Here is a 21948-nt window from a genome sequence, read left to right on the forward strand (position 1 = left end):
GTATGCTTCCGGGACCGAAGACGGTCTATGCTGTTGCCAGGATGTCCGCGTCGTGGTGTCCAGCCTAAAGCTAAGCCGCCTTAGGCAGCGGGGACGGGTGGGGTGGATAGGTCGGCAGCCGTCTTACTAGATCTCACTGCTCGCCCCGCTGCGCTGCGATAAGGTATGTAGACTTCACTGCAGCTTCGATTCTATCAGGAAGTCATCATGCCACCCTCGCATCTTCCCGGCTCGGAACTGTGGAGCTCTGGCGAATGCACGGTTGTGTTGAATTCTGCGAGTGTACACGGCACCTCACTGGTTCGGCTGCGGACTCTCGCAGGCACGTCCTACAGACTGGTTTAGCGCGGGCTGAACATCCGGGCTCGAAGACATGGTCGAGAGGTGAAGCCGACGAGAACGGGGATTACGGATGGCGGCCTCGCGGGAACCGGGATTTCTACGGTGGGACAGACATGCCGCCAGAGTGGCAGTTCCTACCGTCTTCCATGCACGCAGGCTTCACACAGATCAGCCTTCCTCCATCTGTCAAGTGACTGCACGGTAGGTTGGCCGTTACTTGTGGGCGGAGTATCACTCCCCGATTGCCCCCCCTGTCCTCTTGAGCCTTAAGTGCGTCGCGCCTGGGCTTGCTGTTGGTTGGCCCATTGACATCCGCAATACTCGCCCGTCCACTCTATCGCCGACGATGAGTGCTGCCGAGCATAGCAACATCGCGATCTTGTACGTTTGACTAAATCTGCGCGATTACCTATTGACGATCGATCTCGTTCTCTCAGGGCAGGCCCGAAGGTACGAACTTACCACCGTCTGCGACGAACGTTCCTTACAGTCAATCACGCCCCAGCTCCTCGGATATTTCTTCAACTGGGCCCTTCTTGGAGTTCTGACCCTCCAAACCTGTGAGTCCAACTACTTAAGCGAGCCGTGACCAATTAATAAGAGTCTTCATGTTGTCCACCAGATCTCTACCATGTCAGTTTTCCGCACGACCCACTCCTTCTGCAATGTTTGGGTGAGTGAAATGCCAGTCTCTGTGTACTCCAGGTTCACGACTGCTCGTCAGTCTACGGCATGCTCGCCTTTGAATGGGTCCAAACTGGACTCGTCACCGGTGTCGCCTTCGAGATATTTGTCTACAATTATGGAGACTTGAACAGCCTCACGAAGATATACTACGCGTGATTCTTTGTGGACGTAATGTGTGCGATTGTATCGATGGCCGTGCAGCTATTCTTTGCATGGCGGATCTATGTGCTTGCAAATTCGAGGATCGTTGCGGGCATCATATCGTTGGTATGGTGCGCGTTATTGACCTTTGACCACCCGTCACTCATCGTCCTCCTTCTCATTGAACAGATATCGCTTTTGCAGGGTTGTTCGGGAATTGCGCTGGGCGCCCTGGTATAGGTTCCATCTTCGGTGCTAGAAGTCATCTCAGCAGATATGTATATGTAGCTCAAAGACACACCCTCAACTGCAGACGTCACTGCATCTCACCGGGTAACTATTGTACTCAACGTGAGCCGCTCGCTCTCGGATGATGCCTGGGCAACACGCTCCAGATATGGATAATTGGCAGCGCGGTAGTCGACGTATTGATCGCCTTAGCAATGACACTCTTGGTGCGTATGCAGCGATGGGGCGCCGCCGCTAGCTAAGGTGTCTTTGGATGTGTAGATGCTTAGACTGCGTCGTTGGACCAGTATAGCCCAACAGAAAGGACGATCAACAAGATCATCCGCCTGGTCGTAGAAACTGGCACCCTCACGGGTAGGTCTTCCTTTGCAAAGCATGGGGTACCGGGCTCACTGAATTTGGGCAGCTGGAGTGGCGATCGTCACCTTGATCCTCTGTACCAGACTACCGGTATGCATGAATCCGTAGTGTCCCGAGACCCGATGCCAACTAACGTATCACATACAGGGCACGCAGTACTACGAAACAACGTAAGTCGCCCATCAACCCACGTACAATAGATCGTACAACTCATCCTCATCGCCACCACAGGTTATACGTCCTCACAAAGCTGTACGCGAACACCTTTCTGGCCAACCTCGTCAGCCGCGCGTTCCTCGAGCCCCCCACACCGGCGGGAGTGTGTCCGACAGGACCGTCAGCTTCGCCATCCCGATCACGACCGTCTCTGAAAGTTCGGGACGAGACTGGAGACGCGCGAGGTCGAGGATAGGCTGGATAGCAGCATCCATTTGCCGGCGCCGGGCACGGCCACGAGCTGAAGGTGCTTCCGACGGGTTTGGTGAGTGTTGCTCGGGGTTGGTGTTTGAATGGTTGTCTGACATAATTGGCAGGCCACTGTATAGTAGTGTTTGATCTATAGCCTCTACTTCCCGGGACCAGCAACATATGATCAGCACTTAATTTTCAAGCTGTCGTTGTACCATTCCGTAGACGTTTTGAAGCAAAGATGAGGCTTGCAAGCGAGCGTGCTCTGAGAAGTGTAAATCGAGTCTCGGCCTCTGATCTCGAGTGTGATATGATTGATGTAGCATCAGGTCGGTCAATCGTCCAAGAGCTTCCAGTGAGTGAACTGCCGAACAAAGAGTGAAGCCAAGTCACTCCTTCAGACATGGCGCATCCCGCTGCCTGTATTCCCATCAGACAGTCAAAGATACATACATCCAGCTCGCGCTAAGTTGAAGTAGCACTCTGCCCAGCACCCGCGCCCCCACTCACATCTACGTCTATGACCATGTCCACACCAACATCTGTCGCACTCACTCGCCCCGCCAATACCTCGTCTTCACAACGGCATCGACATGAGTAACGTCATCCGGAGCTTGTTCCGTACGTCCACCGCGAGCTCCGTGCCCTTCTTGTGCCAGCCGGCCTTGACGTAGCCCATCGCGATGTTTTTGCCGAGCGTAGGGGAGGGGATGCCCGAGGTCACGACGCCTGGTGGTGCGTCAATACTGCGTGGTAATCAGAACATCGGGACGTACCGACTTGCTCGCCGCCATTGGGGGCAAATATCTTTGCGCCCTCTGTTCATACGGGTCAGTCGAGCCATAAGGTGGAGGTGGAATCTTACGTCTTGCAGGCGCGCCCTCGACGACCATGCCGACTCGTCTCCGCGGTGTGCCATCCTTCAAGTGCTTCCTTACGCCCTCCGCACCAATAAACTCGCCATTCTCCCGCCTGTCTTTGCCTGCACGGCGGCGTCCATATGGTCAATGTTAAGCACGCGAGCTGACCAGACTTACCGATGACCCAGGTCAGACCAGCCTCGACCGGCGAAGTGTCCTCGTCGAGGTCGTTGCCGTAGAGACACATCCCCGCCTCGAGACGCAGGCTGTCGCGCGCGCCGAGGCCAGTGAGCTGTACGGGCGACTTGGAGAGCATCTGTGCGACTTCGACTGTTTCCGAGGGTGGGATAGAGATCTACGGGAGAGAAAGGTTGCAACAGCATGCATTAGAACACGGGTTCCTGCGCTTGTGAGTGGGGACAATACGCACCTCGAAGCCGTCTTCGCCGGTGTAGCCACCGCGGGCGACGTGCAAGTTGAAGCCCTCTATCGGGATGAACGCGGACTTGCCGAATGTAAGGGCGCGCAGGTCGAACGACGTCAGGGCCTGCAAGTATTGCGCGGCTTCCGGTCCTGCGGTCAGAGTCAGGTTCCAAACACTCTCAGGTGGCGGTCAGACCCTTGTGCGCACCTTGCAGCGCAAGCAGCCCCCACCCCTCGAGCACCTCAAGCTCCACTTTGCCGGCCTGTGCGCGCTCGCTGGCGTTCCACTCCTCCAGCTTTTGCGTGAACCAGGCGAGGTCGCGGTCGCGTCGGCCTGCGTTTGTGACGACGTAGAACGCGTCCTCCGCGTGTTTGGTGATGACGGTGTCGTCGATAATGCCGCCCTTTCGTTGAGAATGACGGAGAGCGTGGAGGAGTAGGGCTCGAGGGCGGAGAGGGAGGAGGGCGTGAGCCATTCGAGGAAGGCGGTTGTGGTTGCGCCGCGGAAGCTGTGGATGGGTGAGGCACAGCGGGAGCGGGGTTTAGCGGAGGAGGGACGTACACGCTCTGGACCATGTGTCCTACGTCGAAGAGGCCCACGGAGTCGCGGACATGGTGGTGACTTGCCACTGCAGTAGAGTCATTTCACGTGTGTGCAGGGAAGAGCTAGCAGAACGGACCCGCCCGACGTCTCGGTAGGACAGCGGCATGGAGTACCCCGCAAAGGGCACCATCTTGGCACCATTCTCGACGTGGAAATCATACAGAGGCGTCTTCCGTAGCTGTAAGTCATAACACAACATTGTCAATTAGTACAATGCACGATCACTGACTGTTGTCCACGCACTTCACCCGACGGTGCGCTCGCGAAACGTCGCGTGAGGGTGGTTGGTGTGCGCGAGGCGAGTGTTGCACTACGGGGGCTGAGGCCTGCTCGGGCAGCACATCGCAGAAGCACTGTCATGGCTCTCGTCTGGTCAGCACGGCGAGGAGAGACGAGGAGAGACTCAGTTGTACTCACGGAGAGCCGAAAGGAAGGCCGGACGCGTGCGAGACGCGTCTGGAGGTGTGCGACGAAATAATTACGGTGGGCGTATTACGTCTCGGCTATCTCCTTTTCTGGACTTGACACCCATAGTGATCGCCATGCCGATACCGCACTGCTACTCCGTCTACTCACCATCGCCACCGCGACATCCGTGCCCACTCTCTTCTCTCTTTGTGCCAGCTCAGCTGTTGGACAGCGCGGTGACACCGACCGCCAAGGACCGCACCAGCAGCCTACCACCGTCCAGGATGTCTCGTTTCGTCAGGGCATCCAAGTATCGGTGCGCAGTGCTGTCGACGTGTGCGCTGTGTCCGCGAACTGACCATCTTGTTCAGTCACGTCTTTGGCCAGCAGGGCAAGAAGGAGTATGGCATTGACAATGTCAAAGTGACCAACAGTGCCTGGGACACCAACCTCATCGCCGCGTCGTCCGTACGTGCCTCCCATGCTGCCGAACAACCGCGCTGAACGCACCGCTGACCCCCGCGACACGTAGCGCTACATCAGCGTAAACTGGAACGCGTCGGGTGGAGGCGCGTTCGCCATCCTCCCCCTCCCCTCTCCCTTCGAGCCCCTCCCGCTGGCTTCCCGACCAAGCTCCCCGACCTCGTTCCCCTCGCGCGCTCGCACTCGCCCTGTTCTCGACACCGACTGGTCGCCTTTCAACGATGCCATGGTTGCATCTGCCGGCGATGACGGTAAGGTCATGCTCTGGAAGGTCGAGTCCTCCACATTTGAAGGCTGGGGCACCGAGCACTGGGTCCCACAGGACCTCGACCCCGTCCTCCGCATCGACGTCTCGCCCCGCCGCGTCGGCCAGGTCTCTTCCACCCGACTGCGAACAACGTCCTCGCAAGCACGACCGGCGATCACGTCGTCAAGATGTGGGACCTCGAGAGCCCGAGAGCCCAAGGCTGTACTCGGCGGTCATGGCGACGCGATTCAGAGCTTGGCCTTCAACCCGAGCGGAACCTCCTCGTGACGACGTGCAGGGACCGCAAGATCAGATTTTGACCCCGGGCGGGCGGGGACGCCGTCCGCGTAGCGCATGGGCACGACGGTATCAAGGTGCGTTCATCTGTCTACAATCAAAGCTACCATGAGGTGTTCTCTGTATCAATATGTGCATTGATATGAGTCGATGGACATGGCGACGCTTCCAGCGGACTGGCATTCCGCTGGAGCACGCTAGCCTTGCACGCGCTGAGCAAGCAACTGTCATGATTGTCTCCCTAGACATGTACTTCTGAAACTTACCACTCATGAACGGCCATATCATTACAGTCTGCACGTGTTGTCTGGATGGGCGAGCGAGATAACATCGCTACGACTGGCTTCAGCAAGATGAGTGACCGACAAGTCGCCATCTGGGAGACGGGTGGACTGGGCAACGTCAAGACGACGCGGCTCGACCAAGCGTCGGGCACTCTCATGCCGTTCTGGTCAGACAACAACATCCTTTCCTTGGTGCGTCCTCACCACATCGCCTGACGTCGCCTCGCTGACCTGTCTGTCTTCTCGCAGCGGGCAAGGGGTAAGCATATATATGCATGGCAGCCGCCGTTGACGCCGTTCGCCAGAGATGGAAACATCCGTACTACGAATAGAGTCCGACTGCTGTACGAGCTCGCAGAGTACAAGTCCTCCGACCCGCAGCGCGGCATGTGCTTCCTGCCGCGGCGCGCCCTCAACATCTCCGAATGCGAGATCGCGCGTGCCTACAAGCTCACCGCCTCCTCAATAGAGCCCATCGCCTTCATCGTCCCCCGAAAGGTGCATCCCCGCCCTAGCGCCTTCCCAAGTAGCTGTACTAACCACTGGGCTCACCCCGCCCCGCACAGTCCGACTCCTTCCAGTCTGACATCTACCCGCTCGCGCCGTCCTCCGAGCCCGCGCTCACCGCGGGCGAGTTCTTCAACGGCAAGACCGTCCCGCCGAACCTCGTCAGCCTCGACACGGGCGCGATCTCCGCGGGCGCGCCGCCCTCCGCCGTGCCCACGCCCGCACCCTCCACACCCGCAATGACGAGGAGCACCAGTGCGCCGAATCCCGCGCCTGCGTCCGTGCCGAGCATCGCGGTGGACACGACGCCCTCGCCGGTGAGCGCGGCCGTGAGGAAACCGGAGCCGAGCCCTGTGGCTGCGACGCCGTTTGAGTCAAGGACGCCCCTGCGGTCGCAGTCGGGAGACGTACGTCGCCTCTCGTTGCTGTGGCGATTGATTTCTGATAAAGCCCGCTGGCCCCTGCACGCGTACAGGAATCGCCGCTGAAGGAGGAGAACGCGCGCCTGACGGCGGAGCTGCGCGAGGCGCGGGCGCAGATCCGGAATCTGGAGCTGCAGGTGGAGAGCATCAAGGCGAACGCGCGCAAGGCGGCTGCGCTGCTGGACAGCTGAGCGCGCGAGATGGGAGAGATGGGAAGTGCTGGTTGGAAGGATGGATGGAGGACTAAAAGCAGATCGGGGGTGCGTAGTGCGCATGGTGTGCTTTGGGTTGTACAAGAGTGCGAGCAATTCCTATTTCCTTTGCAATGGTTTGGTGGGTAGTCTGCAGGGGCTGAGAGCTCTAGACGGTCCTTGGAGTGCTGCCTTGATACTCTGCTGAACCACGAAGACGCCCTCAATTTGTGATGCAGACGACGGGGAATGCCATGCGCACCTAAATCCCGCACGGAGGAATGGTAAGCCAATCGATTTGGACCTATGGTACTCATGCCACTTACTGTGAATCGAGTTGTTGCATAGGCCTGAATAAATGCTTGGAGCAGAGTTTGATACCCATCCGAGGACATATCGCCTCGGCCCGTGCATCAGTCGGTGAGCTCTATGACTGGAACAGGGACCACACGTCAAAGAACCGATGATCCTGTGAATCTCGGGATCGTCCTACATCGGGGCGCGCACCGGGCCCTATATCGGTCGTCTACGGTCCACCAGGAACAGCATAACAGACGTTTGCCGGCTTTTTGGTCTGCAGCGGAGACTACAGTAACAGCTGACCTGACGTCGAGCTGTCTTCCTTCCGACTACGACCGGGAATATGAACACCCATCTGCGCTACGCGGAAGAGTTGACCTGAAGGGGTACTTACAATAGCGACGTGATGCGCACAAAGCACGCTCAATACCGACAGAAGTATTTTTGCAGCACTGCTGACCATGGTATGGCTTTCGTGATCTCATGGAGGCATCCGGACTCTGAGGGAAGAACATTAAACTGTCTCGTGGGCCCAGGTGCTGCTCATGCGGTCCAAGATGTCGAAGCCGCATCACCTACGGTCGGGGTTAGAACAGCGCAGTCACATTGGCACAGTGCTTTAAAGCTGCTCGCACGGGAGGTCGAGGTAGCAGTTTCCTGTTCGTTCAAGATGGCTCTTGGCCCACTTTTAGGTTTGCTGGTGCTCGGGACGGGTGCGCTGTGCTCAGCTCCCAGCGGTCCTTGGGATGCTTTCAACTTCGCGCCGGCATCACGGACTGTCTATCCTACCTCGATCCGACAAACCAGTGGCAATGTCTCCAACGCAAACAGCATCCTTTCGAACAGCAGCTTGACCCTCAGCGGTGACGGGTCGTATGTCACGCTCGACTTTGGCTTTGAGGTACGTGTCCGTTCGCATTCGTAATTTACGCCCGACTCCACTGAGTATACTCCACGTAGGTTGGGGGAATAGTCTCCCTCAACTTCGACGAGGTCTCCGACGACTCCTCCGTGGCCCTCTCCTTCACCGAGTCGCCGCTCTTCATCAACCCGCTTGCCTCGGACGACTCCGTCGTCCCCTCCGCCAACATGTCGTATGATGGCGTCCTCCACGTCGCCGCGCCGCTCCCGGCCGGGCACTGGACGCAGCCCGCTGCTCAGATGAGGGGCGGGTTCCGCTTCCTCACGATCGCCTTGACGTCGGACAGTTCCGTCTCGCTCTCGAACGTGTCCTGCGAGCTCAACTTCATGCCGCATGTGGACTCGCTGCGGAACTACTCTGGGTACTTCTACGCTGCTGATCCGGATTTTGTCGACCCGAACTTCTTGACGAGGGTATGCTCTACTTTAGATATTGCGGAATGGACACACATGTTGATGATGGCGCGGGCAGGTGTGGTATGCCGGCGCGTATACGGTGCAGATCAATACCATACCGCACGATAGAGGACGCACTCCGAATACCCCGTCTCCAGGCATGTTTCTTGTCATTCATATGGAGACTCCACTCATTCCACTGTTGTTAGGTTGGGAAAACGACGCACCGATAGGTAACACCGGTGCTGTACTTGTGGATGGCGCCAAGCGCGATCGGTAAGTCAAGGCTACCAGGTATATGTCAGGTCGTATCTCAGGCTGATTGCAAGCTAGCTCCGTCTGGCCAGGTATGATTGAATGACAACATTGCAGTTGTGATCTGCACTCACTACATCGACACAGGTGATCTCGGCATTTCCCTCCCCACGCAGTTCGTATCCACGAACGACCTCATCACCACGCGCAACGCCCTGGACACGCTATACGCCCTCCAGAACGCGGCAGGCGCACTGCCTTACTCCGGGCCGCCGCTCAGCCTGGAGCTCGGGAGCGACACCTATCATGCATGGACGCTCATCGGGACGTACAACTATGTCCTGTACTCGGGGGACGTCGATTGGCTGCAGGGGCTATGGAGCAACTATACGCGGGGTGTAGAGTACCTCGCGGAGAAGGTGGACGAGACGGGGTTGCTGAACGTTACGGGTGTGTTGGACTGGGGAAGGATCGGGCAGGGAGGACATAACGCAGAGGCGAACGCAATATACTACAAGGTATCGTATTTCTTCTGTCGGGGCTCTTTTGATTGAATTCGGGTGCATTAGCTCCTGGCCAGCAGCGCGGACCTCGCGCTGTGGCTGAACGACACCGACCTCGCTTCCGCCTATGCCGCGAATGCGTCCGCGCTCAAGCCGGTATTCAACGACGCGTTCTGGCAGGAGGACCGCGGTATGTACCGCGACAACCTCACGACGACGTTCTGCGCGCAGGACGCGAACGCACTCGCGATCCTGTTCAATTTGACCGACTCGGCGGAACAGGCGGCGGCGGTTAGCGAGGGCTTGACGGCGAATTGGGGCGTGTATGGGGCGGTTGCGCCGGAGTTGCCGGATACGATCGCGCCGTTCATTGGCGGGTTTGAGGTGGGTCTGCGTCGGGTGCGCGGGACAACAGCTGGTGCTCGTGCTGACGGTGTGAGGACGACAGGTGCAAGCGCACTTCGTCGCGGGGGAAGATGCGCGTGCTCTGGACCTCCTGCATCGCGAGTGGGGATACATGCTCTACACGCCGCTCAGTGTGCAGTCCACCATGCTCGAAGGCTACACGTCGAATGGGTCCCTGTAGTAGGCGCGACCTCCCCGGGTCTGTCCGCCCTCCTCTGACCGTATCTTCCGTCTAGCTTCCGCTCCACCGAAGGCTACAATTACGACGCGTCCTACACGAGCCACGCACACGGGTGGAGCACGGGGCCCACGTCGGCGCTCTCGTTCTACGTCCTTGGACTGCAGGTCACGGCGCCGCAGGGCCGGACGTGGGCCATCGCGCCGCACACCGCAGGCCTGCCGTACGCGGAGGGCGGGTACGAGACGCCGCTGGGGTGGTTCGGCATCAAGTGGGCGTTGGACTCCGAGGAGGGCTGGTGGAATGCGACGGTCTCGACGCCGGAGGGTACTCGTGGGAGCTTGAAGCCGCCGGTGAACGGGACGGTTAGTGTGGATGGGGAGGCGGCAGAGGTGGATGGGTTTGGGGTTCTGCAGCTGAGCGGGGGAAGTCATGTGGTAATCGTACAGATTGCAGCATAATGCGCGTTAACTATGCTAATGGATGGGCACGTACTGAGCGGGGACGGGAAAAGGCTAGCAACCTCGTTGCAAGGCAGTGAGCAATAGTCGATACATGTGGTTGGCGAATGTGGGGGTAAGAGCTGTCTGACAGTCTCACATTGGAACGCTGCCATGGGGTTCCTACATTCGCAGCTCAATGTTTGATGTACAGGAAAGTCGCGACGACCACAACAACTTTGCAGCGAACATGCTATCGCTATCCGCAATGCCTGTGAACGCACGTTGATGGCTGCTTACCCCACAAAGCTGTAGGCGGTAACTTGAGTTTGCTTCCTCAGCGACAATTGGTCGGTGTATAGGAAGATGACGTCCCTTCTGTGTTGCTAGGCATCGATGTTGCTCCTTTGAGCTCACCTATGATGCAGATAAGGGCGACCGGGAGACGAGATGTATACATTCTTCTATCAAGCGATGCGCGGAACGTCGCTCCGCAAAGGATAGGAACACGCGAGCTACGACATCGAGGCCAGCCTGCGGGTGTGGAGATTGAGAGGAACGTGTCCAGGCTGTTGAGATGGGTCGAACGTGCGTGGTATGCCAGTAACTCAGAGTGGTATTCATTATCTCGACTTGATTCGCACACGGAAGAGTAGTGGTTGTAAACCTGCTCGTACAGAGATGCACATGCACACGTTGAGATGCGTGCGGTTGATGGGTCTGCGGGGAGGTGAGTAGCCGCGTGTTGTGGCGGGTGCGGGGAGATAGGCGGGGAAGCACGTGCGCACGGAGGACTTAATGACGGTGACTGGGCCCGCTCCGGAGTAGAGATACCCTCTCCAGTCCCCTCCTCCTCCTCGCTCTTCGTCTTCGCTCTGTATCGCTATTACTCCCCGCCCTAACTTATCCCTCTAACTTACTCGCCTCTCCCGTCGTCCACCGCGTCGTCCAGCCCCCACTCTCCGCAAGCCCCTCTTCGCCGCTGCATCCCCCCGGCGCAGCTATCGCCCCTTCGTCTCACCGAGCAGCTCGCCTTTGCGCTCGGCCTCACCGCTGCATCCCCTCGGGTGTAGCACTCCGGACCACTCGATCTAGGCAGGGAGTCGCCCCGGCTCCTCTAGGTCGTCTCGTCCGCCCCTCCATCGTATGACCGTGCTCCATGCCCACTTCCACCTACGGAACCAGCAGGCCTTCCAGCGCCTGCTCGATGGCGGCGGGGCCCCCGACCCCAGGCCTCCGGGCTCAGCAGCAGCGGCGGCAAGTCCTGGAACAGACCGAGTCCCCTGAGCGGAAACGCTGCGGCACCGCCCCTCGACGTCAACGCCCGCGACTGGCTCGGACGCACCGTCCTCCACCTCGCTGCCGCCGCCCAGGATGCCGCCGCGACGGAGTACGTGCGCATGCTGCTCGCCCACTCTGACATCCAGATCAACCTCACCGACGCCGAGAGCCATTGGACCGCCCTCCACCGTGCGCTCTACCACGGCAACCTCTCCACGGCCATTCTCCTCCTCCAGCGCCCGGACATCGACGTCACCCTGCGCGACCTCGAGGGCTGCACCGCCTTCGACCTCTACAACTCTACGCTCGAGGGCACGAAGCCCGCGAGCGACGACACTAGCACGGCGGATCTACTGACATGGGGCGCGAACCGCAACGCGGCGCTCGGGCTGGGCAACGGCGACGACAGGGTGTACCCCGAACAGGTCGTCGTGCGCCCGCCGGAGGGATCCGCGCCGTCGGAGAAGGAGACCGTCGACGCGCGGTTCGCGCCCATCCGCGTGGGGCAGGTCGTCATGTCGAAGCTTCACACAGGTGCGCGGCGATCGTCCGATTCCGGTGTGCGGTCGCTGATAGCGCGCAGCGGTGGTCACGTCCGAGCCGCGCGCGAACCTGCGCGTGTGCGGGTTTGGGAGCGGGGGCCGCTTGGGGCCCGGGCAGCACACGCAGTACGGCCTCGTCCCGCTGGCGCAGTTCAGCGGCACCGTCGGGTCGGTCGCGCTCGGCCAGGACCACACGCTTCTCGTGACCAAGTCTGGCGAAGTGTACAGCTGGGGCCTCAACAGGTTCTCGCAGTTGGGCTACGCAGTCGAGGCCGCCGACGGCGCCAGGGGACGTGCAGAGGAGCCGATCCAGGTCACCGCGCGCAAGGTGGTGGGTCCTCTGAAGAACAAGGCGGTCTTGGGCGTCGCGGCATGCAAGACCGCCTCGGCGTGCTGGACTGCCTGGGAGGTATACACCTGGGGCACCAACAGTGGCCAACTGGGTGAGTACGCGTTCGTCGTCTGCCGGGCATGCCCTGACGTGTGTGTCGCCCCAAGGCTACGACAAGTCCGCGCACCCGGTCCAAATCCTCCCGCGCGTCGTCACCAAAGTCTCGCAGCCCGTCGTCTCAGTGACCATCAGCGTACGCCGCTCACCTCTCCCGCTTCATGTCCGCTTACTCGCTACAGGACACGGCGATGGCCTGCCTGCTGTCGACGCAAGACGTGATCTGCCTGTGGCACGACGGGCACTTCAAGGTGAATTTCCCCGTGCAGGCGTTCCCGTCCGAGATTGCGGCGTACCGGCCGCCGCACTCGGTGAGCAACGCGAGCATCGAGAAGATCACGAGCTGCGAGGGCGCGTTCGCCGCGCTGTCCAGCAACGGCGAGCTCTTCACCTTCGCCGTCCCGCCGGCCCGGACGCCGGCGGTGGCAAGCCCCGTGCGGCGATCGTGCCCCAGCGTGTCTGGGCCCTCAGGAAGAAGATCACTGCTGTCAAGGTACGTCACCCGCCGCCGGTCCTCGCGCCGCGCTTCCGACGCTCACCTCCTGCAGGACGTCGCGCTCGGTGCGGACGGCTCGCTCATCATCTGCACAGAGTCCGGCCACGTCTTCGTCCGCACCCGCGCCGCAAAGCCCGCGCACGGCGGCGCGGGCGGCGCGGTCAAGACGCACAAGTTCGCGCAGATGCCGTATCTCCAGCGCGTCGTGCGCGTCTGCGCGAACGTCACGGGCGCGTATGGCGCGCTCAGGGTCGACTACGTCCCGCCGCCGGTGAAGCTCGCCGGGCGGCTGGTCGCGCAGGACATGGCGGAGGTGCAGCCGTGGCTCACGTTCGAGCCACCCGTGCAGGAGGCGAGTATCGGCGCGTCTTCACCGACTGACGCGGTTAGCCCTGGCGGATTGGGCCCACTGTATGAGGATGTAGAGGAGGAAGTCGCCGACGACGAGGGCGGGGACATCGCCATCCAGAAGGACATCAAGCACATTCGGACCTTGCTCAGCCTGCTCGAGGCACTCAAGGCAGCGCACGCCTCTGGCGCCGCACGCAGCCCCTTCGAGGGCCGTCGCCTCCCGCACGGCGCAGACATCCTCGTCCAGGTGCACTCGTACGAGGTCCCAGCCCACCGCGTCATGCTCGCCGCACGCTCCCCCGCGCTCGCCACCTCCTCTCAGGCGGGGGCGCCATCCAAGACGCGAGCTGGCGCCTCAGCATCAAGCTCCTCCCGCCCAAGTCGCCCGACGCCCACCCGCGCCTCGCCGTCTCCGCCTGCCAGCCGCTAGCCGTCCTTCTCTATGACATATCTGTACTCGGACGACGTCCCCGCGCTGTGGGACCCCCGCGTCGGGCTCGCGCTCTCCGGCGCCGTCCCCGCGCTCGGGGTGCGCCTCGCGCAGGTGAAGCAGGAGCTCCAGGCGCTCGCGCGCGTGCTCGAGCTCCCCGCGCTCTCCACGTCGCTCGAGGCACCCGTCAAGCGCGTGCCCAGGCCGACGATGGGCGCGGACCTCAGCCGGCTCTTCGCCGCGAGCCAGCGCAGCGGAGGGCGCGCGCCGGGTGCAGGACCCGCTGCGCCGACGTGGTGCTCCGCCTGGCGGACCGGGAGGTGCGGACGCACGCGGTGGTGCTGCGCGCGCGGTCGCCGTTTTCGCGGCGTTCTTTGACGAGGAGGAGTGGACGCGGAAGCGGTGGACGCCGGAGGGGACGGTCGTGCTGGATTTGGGGCATCTGCGGTGGAGGGAGATGGAGGTGGTGTGCCGATATATGTGCTGTGGAGGGGATGCGGAGATGTTTGATGTGATAGGTGAGTGTGGGTGCTGCTGAGACGCGGAGAAGAGCGCTGATGGGCTGTAGAACATGTTGGGTCGGTGGATGAGCTGGTGGATTTCATGTTCAACGTTATGGCTGCGGCGGTACGTGCATTGAATTTCATTGATGGTCCATCGTGCTGATAGAGTCGGCTTGTAGAACGAGCTGCACATCGACCGATTGATGCTCCTCTGCTCGCAAGTCATCTCAAGCGTGTCAACATCATGAACGTCTGCTCCGTCCTCTCGGATGCTTCTTTCTACCACGCGCTGCCTCTTGTCGACTCGCTCCACTCCTACATGGCTGCCAACGTGGAAACACTGCTCGAGAGCCACATGCTCGACGACCTCCCGGCGCACCTGATCAAGCAGCTCGCCGTCTTCGTGCGCCAGCAGCAAGCGCACAAGTACCCCGTCTCGCGTTCCACGCGCCTGGTCGACCGCGCGATGCAGGCGCACGGGGCGTGGCTCGCGCTGCAGGACATCCCGCAGCCGGTCGTGCCCACGTTCAAGATGGGTGCGTTCAGAGACTCCCGCGGCTCTCGCCGCCCGGCCGAGTAAGCGTAGTCGCAGGACGTCCCAGTTCGCGTTGTCCCCGCCGAGCAGCCCTGTTGTGCGGCCCGTACTCGCGCCGCCGCCGCCCGCGCAGAGCTTGCCTGCGGACGATGAGGTGTTCGTGATGGACGATGCGGGACCATCGGCGCCGATTCAGCCGAGCTCCTCTGTACCTGAGGTTGCTGCAGGCGGATGGCGTGCCATTTCGACTGCGCCCAGGTAGGTACACGTGTATTCGAAGCTATGCTTAGTCTGACATCTCTTCAGGGTCGACATGAGGGCTATCATGGCAGAGGCGGAGATCAGTTCCTCAGCGAAGCGGACTCCCATCCCAGGGCCCATTGCTCGCAAGTCAAGCGCCGAAGCCCCCACTTCCTTCCGCGGCACACCCCCCAAGGCTGCCAGCTTCCCCGCCTTGCCGCGTGCGACGTCTGATTCGCCGTGGAGGATGCCTGTCACCCCTACAAGGCCGCCCGTGGGCTTGCCGTCGACACCTAGCAGCAGCGGTCGTGCGGATCAGTCGACCGCACCCAGACCAGCCGCGACGGCGCCCAGTACACAGCCTCCTACGCCGACCAAGAAGCCTGCAGGACCGGCCGGCATGGGTCCTATCATCACGCCCTCCAAGAAGGCGGCACCACCCAAGGACTCTCCCGGGAGCATACGTCGCGTGTCGTAAGTCTCACTCGTACGTCGCGCGGTTTCCCGGCGGACTGACTTTGCTCGCAGAAGCGGCAGCGTGTGGACCCCCCCTCCCGTGCAGCCTATCGTGCAGTCCTCGACTACCACCGGCATGTCGTTCGTCGCCATCCAGGAGCTCCAGCGCGAACAGGCCCGCGAGCCCGCGAAGGACAAGCGGTCGCTCCTCCAGATACAAGAGGAGGAGCAGGCGCGGCAGGCGGAGGAAGACTTCCTGAGGTGGTGGAGCGCTGAGGAGGCACGGCTGAAGGCTGAGGAACAGGGTGTCCCTCAAGGTCCCCAGCGGCCTCAGAAGTCGAAGAAACCGAGGCCGTCTAAGCCCAAGGCTCCGAAGGCCGAGGGGATCAGTGGTTCGTCTGCGCCGACTCTGGCCGCTGCCCCCGCTCCGAAACAGGACCGCGAGACTCAAGGTCAAGGAAAGAAGCCTCGCAGGAGCCGGCCTGCGAAAGGCAGTGCTGCTCCGGACTCCACGTCTCAGTAGTTGTCCGCCAGATCTCCTATGTATGTTGCTGTTGGCCTTTTGCGATTTCGTACCCTCTATGATACCATGGACACCTTCCACGTTGCATGCAGCATGAGCAGAGATGTTAGATGCATCTGAGCGGGATGTAGATGTGATTAGATGTGTCTGTACAGTACAACATGTCCATGCGGTAGTTTACACGAATATACAGTACGTCGTCTCGTGAGATATGCCTATGCATCGTCAGAGGACAAGGGCTTTCTTCAGCGAAGGGTTGACGGGTGTGGACGATCCACGGATGCATCTGGCTCGTGGTTGTCCTTGATATCCAGCGTCGATCCGTCGCTGCTTGCTCGGATGGTCACGACGTCTCCATCCCTGTCACATCGTTAGCAGCTCGTATGGATTGGGTGAGTCGGTATAACATACCTGATCGTGCCGTTCAACAATTCTGAGCGAGAGGGAACAGGACCTTGGTCCGTACGACCCGAGCAATGGCCCGCGCGCCATAGACGTCCGAATAGCCTTGCTGTGCGAGCCACTCCCGTGCAGCGTCGTTGATGTCAAGGGTGATACGGCGACCCCTGAGGCGTTCGGCGACGTCGGTAAGGCGCAGCGAGACGACCTGGAGGATCGACTCCTTCGATAGCTTGTTGAAGACGAGCATGGAGTCGAGGCGGTTGAGCAGCTCCGGAGGGAAGTATTCTGTGGTACGAGTAAGGACTTCGTCGCGAGCTTCCGCGGTGACTACTCCGTTGCCGTCCGACGCTGACTTGTGCGCGAGGATGTCGCTACCTGTGGGAAGTCAGCGCACTGCTCAGATGAAGGAACGACAGGACTTACCCAGGTTGCTCGTTAAGCAAATAATAGTGTTCTACCCCGCAGTCGGTTAGCAGGTCCATTAACAAAGTCGGAGGCATCATACCTTGAAGTCAACTTTGCGACCTTGCGAGTCAGTGATGCTGCCCTCGTCGAGGATCTGGAGCAAGATCATCGCCACGTCCTTATGCGCCTTCTCAAGCTCATCGAGCAAGATGACGGCTGCGGAATGGTTAGCGTCCCACCGAGTAGGTGGAAGTAACTATTAAACACACCGTACGGCTTCCTCCGAACGGCTTCTGTAAGTTGGCCACCCTCTTCGAAGCCAACGTAGCCCGGGGCTGCACCAATCAGTCGGGATATGGTATGCCGGTCATGGTACTCCGACATGTTGATGTTGATCCTGAAGAGGGAAGACACATGAGGGTCGTTGCGACGCAGAGCGAGAGTATCATTACTTACAAGCCACGCTGCTCATCGTTGAACAGGAAGCCAGCGAGGGCTTTGCAAAGCTCAGTCTTGCCAACGCCAGTCGGACCGAGGAAGAGGAATGACGCGACTGGCCGATTGGGTGCCTGCAGACCTGCACGCGAGATTCTGACCGCATCGCTGACAGCAGCGACGACGTGATCCTGGCCGACCACACGCCTGCGAAGTGTATCCTCCATCTACAAGGCCAATGAGCATTGCGAAGAGGTAGATCAGGTGCGAAACACTTACATGCACGAGCTTGTCCCTCTCACCCTTGAGTAGGTTCTGTACTGGAATACCGGTGCTCTTGGCCACGACCCTCGCGACATCATCGGACGTTACCCGGTCGTGCAACATCGACATCGGGCCAACGTTCTCCGCATCACTTCTCTCCGTCTCCTGCGGGAGCTGCGTCTCCAGCTCGGGGATCGTTGCGAAGCGCAGCTGCGACGCACGCTCATACTGGCCCTGTCTCTGCGCGACCTCCAGTTCGTGCTTCGCCTCCTCCAGGCGGCGCTTCAGGTCCTGGATGCGCTCCAGGCGCGCACGCTCCGCCTGCCAGATCTCCGTGAGGCGCGCGGCCTCCTCACGCTTCTGCTTGAGCGTCTCCTCTACCTTCGTCCGCCGCTCGACGCTGAACACGTCCGACTCGTTCCGAGCGATCGCGTTCGATCTCGAGCGTGACGATCTCGCGGTCGAGCGCCTCGAGTTCGTCGGGCTTGACTCTTGTGCGAGGCGTAGGCAGAGGCGGCCTCGTCGACGAGGTCGATGGCTTTGTCGGGAGGAAGCGGTCCGAATGTAACGTGCACCGTAACAGCAGCTGGAAAGGTGAATCAGCCTTCCGCCGCTTAGACGCTGTGAGACAGCATACCGGTGACAAGCGCGCCATCTGAGATGCCAACACCATGGTGCACCTCATACTTGGGCTTCAACCCACGAAGGATAGAGATGGTAGCTTCCACCGTCGGTTCTTCGATCTGTACAGGCTGGAAGCGTCGCTCAAGCGCTGCGTCCTTGCCGATGGTCTTCCTGTACTCGTCGGCTGCATAGGCGACATGAGCACATACTGCGAACAAGCGAGACAGGAGTGCGTACGGGTCGTCGCTCCGACAGCTGCAAGCCTCTAGCAAGCGCAGGTTGATCATTTGTCCAGCATCAATACCTCCTTCAGCCTTGCCGAGGTTGAACAGCGTGTCTGCGCGAGCATGTCAGAGTGAACCCGGGACGGAACGGAGCGTGTTACTTACGGACTTCGTCGATGAAGCAAATAACATTGCCGGCCTCATCTTCGATATCCTTGATGAGTGCCTTGAACTTCTCTTCGAATTGACCACGGATGCCGGATCCTGCCATTATTGCAGAGAGGTCGATCGAAAGGACTCGCTTGTTTTGGAGAGACTGGATAGATGGTCAGTCACTGTCGGCAAAGCAATGCGAGAGCACGGGCTTACCTCTGGAACCTCCTTCGCCACGATGCGGCTAGCAAGGCCTCAAGAATGGCCGTCTTACCGACGCCAGGGGGACCGATAAGCTGTAGGACAGAGGCATCAGCGACTGCAGCATTTCGTACCTCTACGGCTTATGGAGTCTCACCACTGGATTCGACTTGGTCCTTCTGACAAGACTGCATACCAAGTCAGGAGTAAGTGACGTGTGGGCATTCTACTCACTCTGGATGGTTCTCCGGATCTCTGAAAATAGAGAACGGTTAGTAATGAATCTCGAGTCGATATGGCGTACCACCTCATCCGACCAATGGTCGGGTCAGTTGCCTTCCGTGCAAGCTCTGTCAAGTCCGCACTCTGCAAATTGAAAGCAGTGAGACAAAGAATGTTAATGAGGGAGGCGGCCGCACGTACAGGGCCTGTGCATTAAGTGCATGGTTGCGGGAAGTGCTCCTGCATGCTCAGGAAGCTAGAGAGCACACAGAGAAGGCCCATGCATTTCAGCACAGACCCTGTCCGTACGAGTACCGGCCGAGCTACTCACGTATTCCTTCACGCTTCCCCTTCTCATGCTGCGGGCCCATCTTGAAGGAGAAGCCTCCGGGCATACCTCCCCGCCCGGAGGACCTTGCGCGTAACCTCGTGAAGACGCATACGGCGGCGCCAGCCTTGTCGCTAGTTTTGGAGATAGTCTTCGCGCCGCCTGGGGCGTTCGCAATAACGGGTGTTGAACAAGGGGCGTAGAGATGAGCGACCGCCGGGGTGCTGTTGTCCGTGCAGCAGCGGCCGTTTTCGCGACGGTATTGCGCAGCATCGCCGAATTGAAACAAGAGTAGACGAAAGCTATAAGTAGAAGAAAGGGAAATGATGATAGGGATGGAAAGCCAGCAAGGACGACCGAGGTCTCGTATTTGAGGAAACGACGACGGAGCCGCAACGCGTCCGACTCGCAAGCGCCGTCCCCTTCGCGCGCGTTCTCGCGTCTTCGTCGCGTGACCTCGATCAGGTCTCCTGAAGAGGCAAGCCCGGGCTCTCTCCGATGCGCTCCTCCGGCAGCTCGCCGACCGAGCGTCTCCGTCGTCGGGAGCATCCCAGTCGCAGCGGGAGCCGATGTTCAAACTCTCATGCACCGCGCAGCCCTCGCCCAGTCGCGCAGGGCATCTACGTCTGCTCGCCATTCCTTCCCCTTTCCGACCCATGCCCAACCCACGCCGCACCAGATCTTCCACCTACCTGTAGGTGCGAGCCAGCAGGATATCAAGGCGAGATGTCGCATCCTTTCCCAGTGCTTCCGCGCCATGTTTACTCAGTGATGCTGCCGTGCTAAGGAAGACTACGACCTTGTCCGCGTACATCATCCAGACTCCCCTTTCTCTCGCGACGTCCCATCACAAGAGCGTCATGTCCGCTTCCAAACTATAACCAAAGCCTACGACATCTTAAGAGGCGTGGCCAGGAAGGTGATGCCGATCCAGTACTGCGAGAGATCCTGCGACGCAAGAAGCTGCAAGAAGCGAGACGGAGAGAGGAGATGAGGCGGCGGGCAGCGGAGCTCGGCCAGAATACGCCAACCCAGATGTCCCACCGCCCGGTGACACACCTCAGGTGGCAGGACACGGTGATTATGCATGCGCAGGGCTCGTGAGTTGTACAACTGCCTTACGCATCCCTGTCAGTCATTTAACTGGCGAGTCAGGCCGTGGCTATCGCAGTAGCTCCTAGCTTCTTCAGCCCCAGCATCGCGGACCAGCGCCATCACGCCGCCGCCGCCAACCTCGCCCAGGCCCGACGTGAAGCACAAGAGGTCGGTCACGAACGACGGAAAGAGGTCCGTCGTCGTGTGCAGGAATACCGCGAGCAGGAAGAGCGTCAGCGAAGCGAAGGCAACGACTCGCCTAGTTGCAATTGGCACAGAGAACGGGGCGCGTAGAGTCCATTCGTCCATACGCTCAGAGCACTGTACTTTTGTTGTAGTTGTAGTGTACACATACCGATTTCACTTCTTCTTTCCCGTCCTCTCGGAAAGCGTGTCGTAGGACTTTCATGACTGCCTGGGCAACTCCAAGTGCTCCGGCCCGAAGCTATGCGGCAACAACTCCTCGATACTCGTTTCCAACACACCACCGTCCGCCTTTCCCTCTGCGACGAGCTTCTCGTAGTTCGAAGGTACCAGCAGGACCGGCATCGTCAACGCGCAGAATTCGCGGAGGACTTGGCGGCAAATCCGCATGGCGAAATGGCAGAAGGGACGTCGCTGTTAAACGACATCAGCACTCAAATCTTGTTTGACTGCAATTATAAGTGTACTCACGTTGTCACCGCTAGCGCAACGAAGGCTCGTGTGCCTTCGCTCTGATTCTCGACTCAGCTCCTTGCCCAGTGTTCACGCAAAAGCACGACTCACGACTGCCTTGACTATCGCGGTTCGCTCAGCACATATCGTCCCACCTGTAATGAAGGCACATAATCATTAGTAAAACATCGCAACCAAGGATACAATAGGGACAGACCGTACGATGCATTCTCGATGTTCGCTCCCTTAATAATCGACCCGTCCGCCGCAAGCAGCGCAGCGCCGACCCGGAAGTTGGAGTACTTGCAGTAGGCAAACTCCTTCGCTATCAAGCATAACATCTTGTTCTGCCCTTCTGAAGTGGAAGAGATTTGAAGTGTCGCCCACCTTCGGACGCAGCCTTGATGAGGCGCTCCCTATCCGGGACGCCCAGAGTCCACGTCTTGGCTGTGACGGACATGCTTCGTGTATCACTGTTATGTTCAGCCGACTTGTCGATGCAGTTCCGAGTCGTATGAACCGGGATTGACACAAGAACAAGATGAGGAGGACAATAATTGTCGCTTTCGCAGCGATCGGATCGATCACGGCCCGGGACGCTGGCATGCGTTCGCCCACTGGCACCTCAGACTCCTCCCCCACTCATATTCAGTACTCGTACTCCGTACTCATCATTCGCGACCGCGCCGTCTGCAGCCATCATGGTCGGTTCAATGTCGTATGAAGCCTTCCTGGCTGAGCTCTCGAAAGCGGCCACCACAGCAGAGCAGCGGAATCGGCTCACTGGAAAGCAGTTATTCACGGACAAACCTTGGGAAAGCA

General features: G+C 59.8%; 9 protein-coding genes across 9 annotated transcripts; 6 read left to right on the forward strand and 3 right to left on the reverse strand.

The window, feature by feature from the left end:
• Window positions 1-688: 688 nt before the first annotated feature.
• B0H18DRAFT_1116893 (uncharacterized protein) lies at window positions 689-1185 on the forward strand (the record flags this gene model as incomplete). The annotated part of the gene is made up of 5 exons (XM_048033497.1): window positions 689-723; window positions 780-792; window positions 848-902; window positions 965-1015; window positions 1067-1185. 5 exons carry the CDS (start codon window positions 689-691, stop codon window positions 1183-1185), a joined length of 273 nt encoding a protein of 90 aa, XP_047895860.1.
• Window positions 1186-1613: 428 nt separating this feature from the next.
• On the forward strand, window positions 1614-2240 carry B0H18DRAFT_953145 (uncharacterized protein; the record flags this gene model as incomplete). The annotated part of the gene is made up of 6 exons (XM_048042165.1): window positions 1614-1625; window positions 1707-1773; window positions 1826-1869; window positions 1927-1949; window positions 2011-2098; window positions 2154-2240. The coding sequence occupies 6 exons, from the start codon at window positions 1614-1616 to the stop codon at window positions 2238-2240; spliced, it is 321 nt and encodes a 106-aa protein (XP_047895861.1).
• A 301-nt stretch (window positions 2241-2541) lies between these two features.
• On the reverse strand, window positions 2542-4653 carry B0H18DRAFT_993584 (uncharacterized protein; the record flags this gene model as incomplete). The annotated part of the gene is made up of 11 exons (XM_048045204.1): window positions 2542-2916; window positions 2964-3005; window positions 3053-3169; window positions 3225-3402; window positions 3478-3620; window positions 3679-3804; window positions 3828-3979; window positions 4033-4092; window positions 4120-4136; window positions 4294-4427; window positions 4647-4653. The coding sequence occupies 11 exons, from the start codon at window positions 4651-4653 to the stop codon at window positions 2765-2767; spliced, it is 1128 nt and encodes a 375-aa protein (XP_047895862.1). The 3' UTR covers window positions 2542-2764.
• B0H18DRAFT_993591 (uncharacterized protein) lies at window positions 4631-7115 on the forward strand. The gene is made up of 10 exons (XM_048045205.1): window positions 4631-4798; window positions 4854-4950; window positions 5015-5216; window positions 5339-5394; window positions 5426-5496; window positions 5755-5758; window positions 5803-5985; window positions 6076-6291; window positions 6360-6707; window positions 6776-7115. The coding sequence occupies exons 1-10, from the start codon at window positions 4767-4769 to the stop codon at window positions 6911-6913; spliced, it is 1347 nt and encodes a 448-aa protein (XP_047895863.1). The 5' UTR covers window positions 4631-4766; the 3' UTR covers window positions 6914-7115.
• A 768-nt stretch (window positions 7116-7883) lies between these two features.
• Window positions 7884-10332, forward strand: B0H18DRAFT_873176 (Six-hairpin glycosidase; the record flags this gene model as incomplete). Its single annotated transcript, XM_048040273.1, has 8 exons — window positions 7884-8114; window positions 8174-8548; window positions 8607-8806; window positions 8864-8877; window positions 8933-9303; window positions 9355-9672; window positions 9737-9873; window positions 9930-10332. 8 exons carry the CDS (start codon window positions 7884-7886, stop codon window positions 10330-10332), a joined length of 2049 nt encoding a protein of 682 aa, XP_047895864.1.
• A 1125-nt stretch (window positions 10333-11457) lies between these two features.
• B0H18DRAFT_1083842 (uncharacterized protein) lies at window positions 11458-16116 on the forward strand (the record flags this gene model as incomplete). Its single annotated transcript, XM_048031711.1, has 17 exons — window positions 11458-11463; window positions 11544-12126; window positions 12176-12577; window positions 12633-12718; window positions 12765-13004; window positions 13037-13075; window positions 13131-13463; window positions 13497-13641; window positions 13663-13706; window positions 13860-14130; window positions 14180-14377; window positions 14428-14486; window positions 14529-14938; window positions 14988-15155; window positions 15204-15611; window positions 15666-15900; window positions 16030-16116. 17 exons carry the CDS (start codon window positions 11458-11460, stop codon window positions 16114-16116), a joined length of 3714 nt encoding a protein of 1237 aa, XP_047895865.1.
• Window positions 16117-16361: 245 nt separating this feature from the next.
• On the reverse strand, window positions 16362-19647 carry B0H18DRAFT_1083843 (P-loop containing nucleoside triphosphate hydrolase protein; the record flags this gene model as incomplete). Its single annotated transcript, XM_048031712.1, has 16 exons — window positions 16362-16476; window positions 16566-16893; window positions 16942-16972; window positions 17024-17139; window positions 17193-17320; window positions 17380-17585; window positions 17638-18036; window positions 18074-18111; window positions 18260-18583; window positions 18636-18786; window positions 18840-18877; window positions 18898-18919; window positions 18982-19012; window positions 19055-19079; window positions 19142-19190; window positions 19444-19647. The coding sequence occupies 16 exons, from the start codon at window positions 19645-19647 to the stop codon at window positions 16362-16364; spliced, it is 2205 nt and encodes a 734-aa protein (XP_047895866.1).
• A 346-nt stretch (window positions 19648-19993) lies between these two features.
• B0H18DRAFT_849909 (uncharacterized protein) lies at window positions 19994-20290 on the forward strand (the record flags this gene model as incomplete). The annotated part of the gene is made up of 2 exons (XM_048039597.1): window positions 19994-20102; window positions 20166-20290. Coding segments are annotated over 2 exons (234 nt in total), but the record flags the coding sequence as incomplete, so codon positions are not given.
• Window positions 20291-20874: 584 nt separating this feature from the next.
• B0H18DRAFT_1083845 (cytidine deaminase-like protein) lies at window positions 20875-21586 on the reverse strand (the record flags this gene model as incomplete). Its single annotated transcript, XM_048031713.1, has 5 exons — window positions 20875-21087; window positions 21153-21185; window positions 21238-21281; window positions 21344-21451; window positions 21514-21586. 5 exons carry the CDS (start codon window positions 21584-21586, stop codon window positions 20875-20877), a joined length of 471 nt encoding a protein of 156 aa, XP_047895868.1.
• Between the last annotated feature and the right edge of the window lie 362 nt (window positions 21587-21948).

This window comes from Fomitopsis serialis (assembly GCF_022376445.1).
Source record: "Fomitopsis serialis strain Sig1Antser10 chromosome Unknown B0H18scaffold_17, whole genome shotgun sequence".
NCBI lineage: Eukaryota > Fungi > Basidiomycota > Agaricomycetes > Polyporales > Fomitopsidaceae > Fomitopsis > Fomitopsis serialis.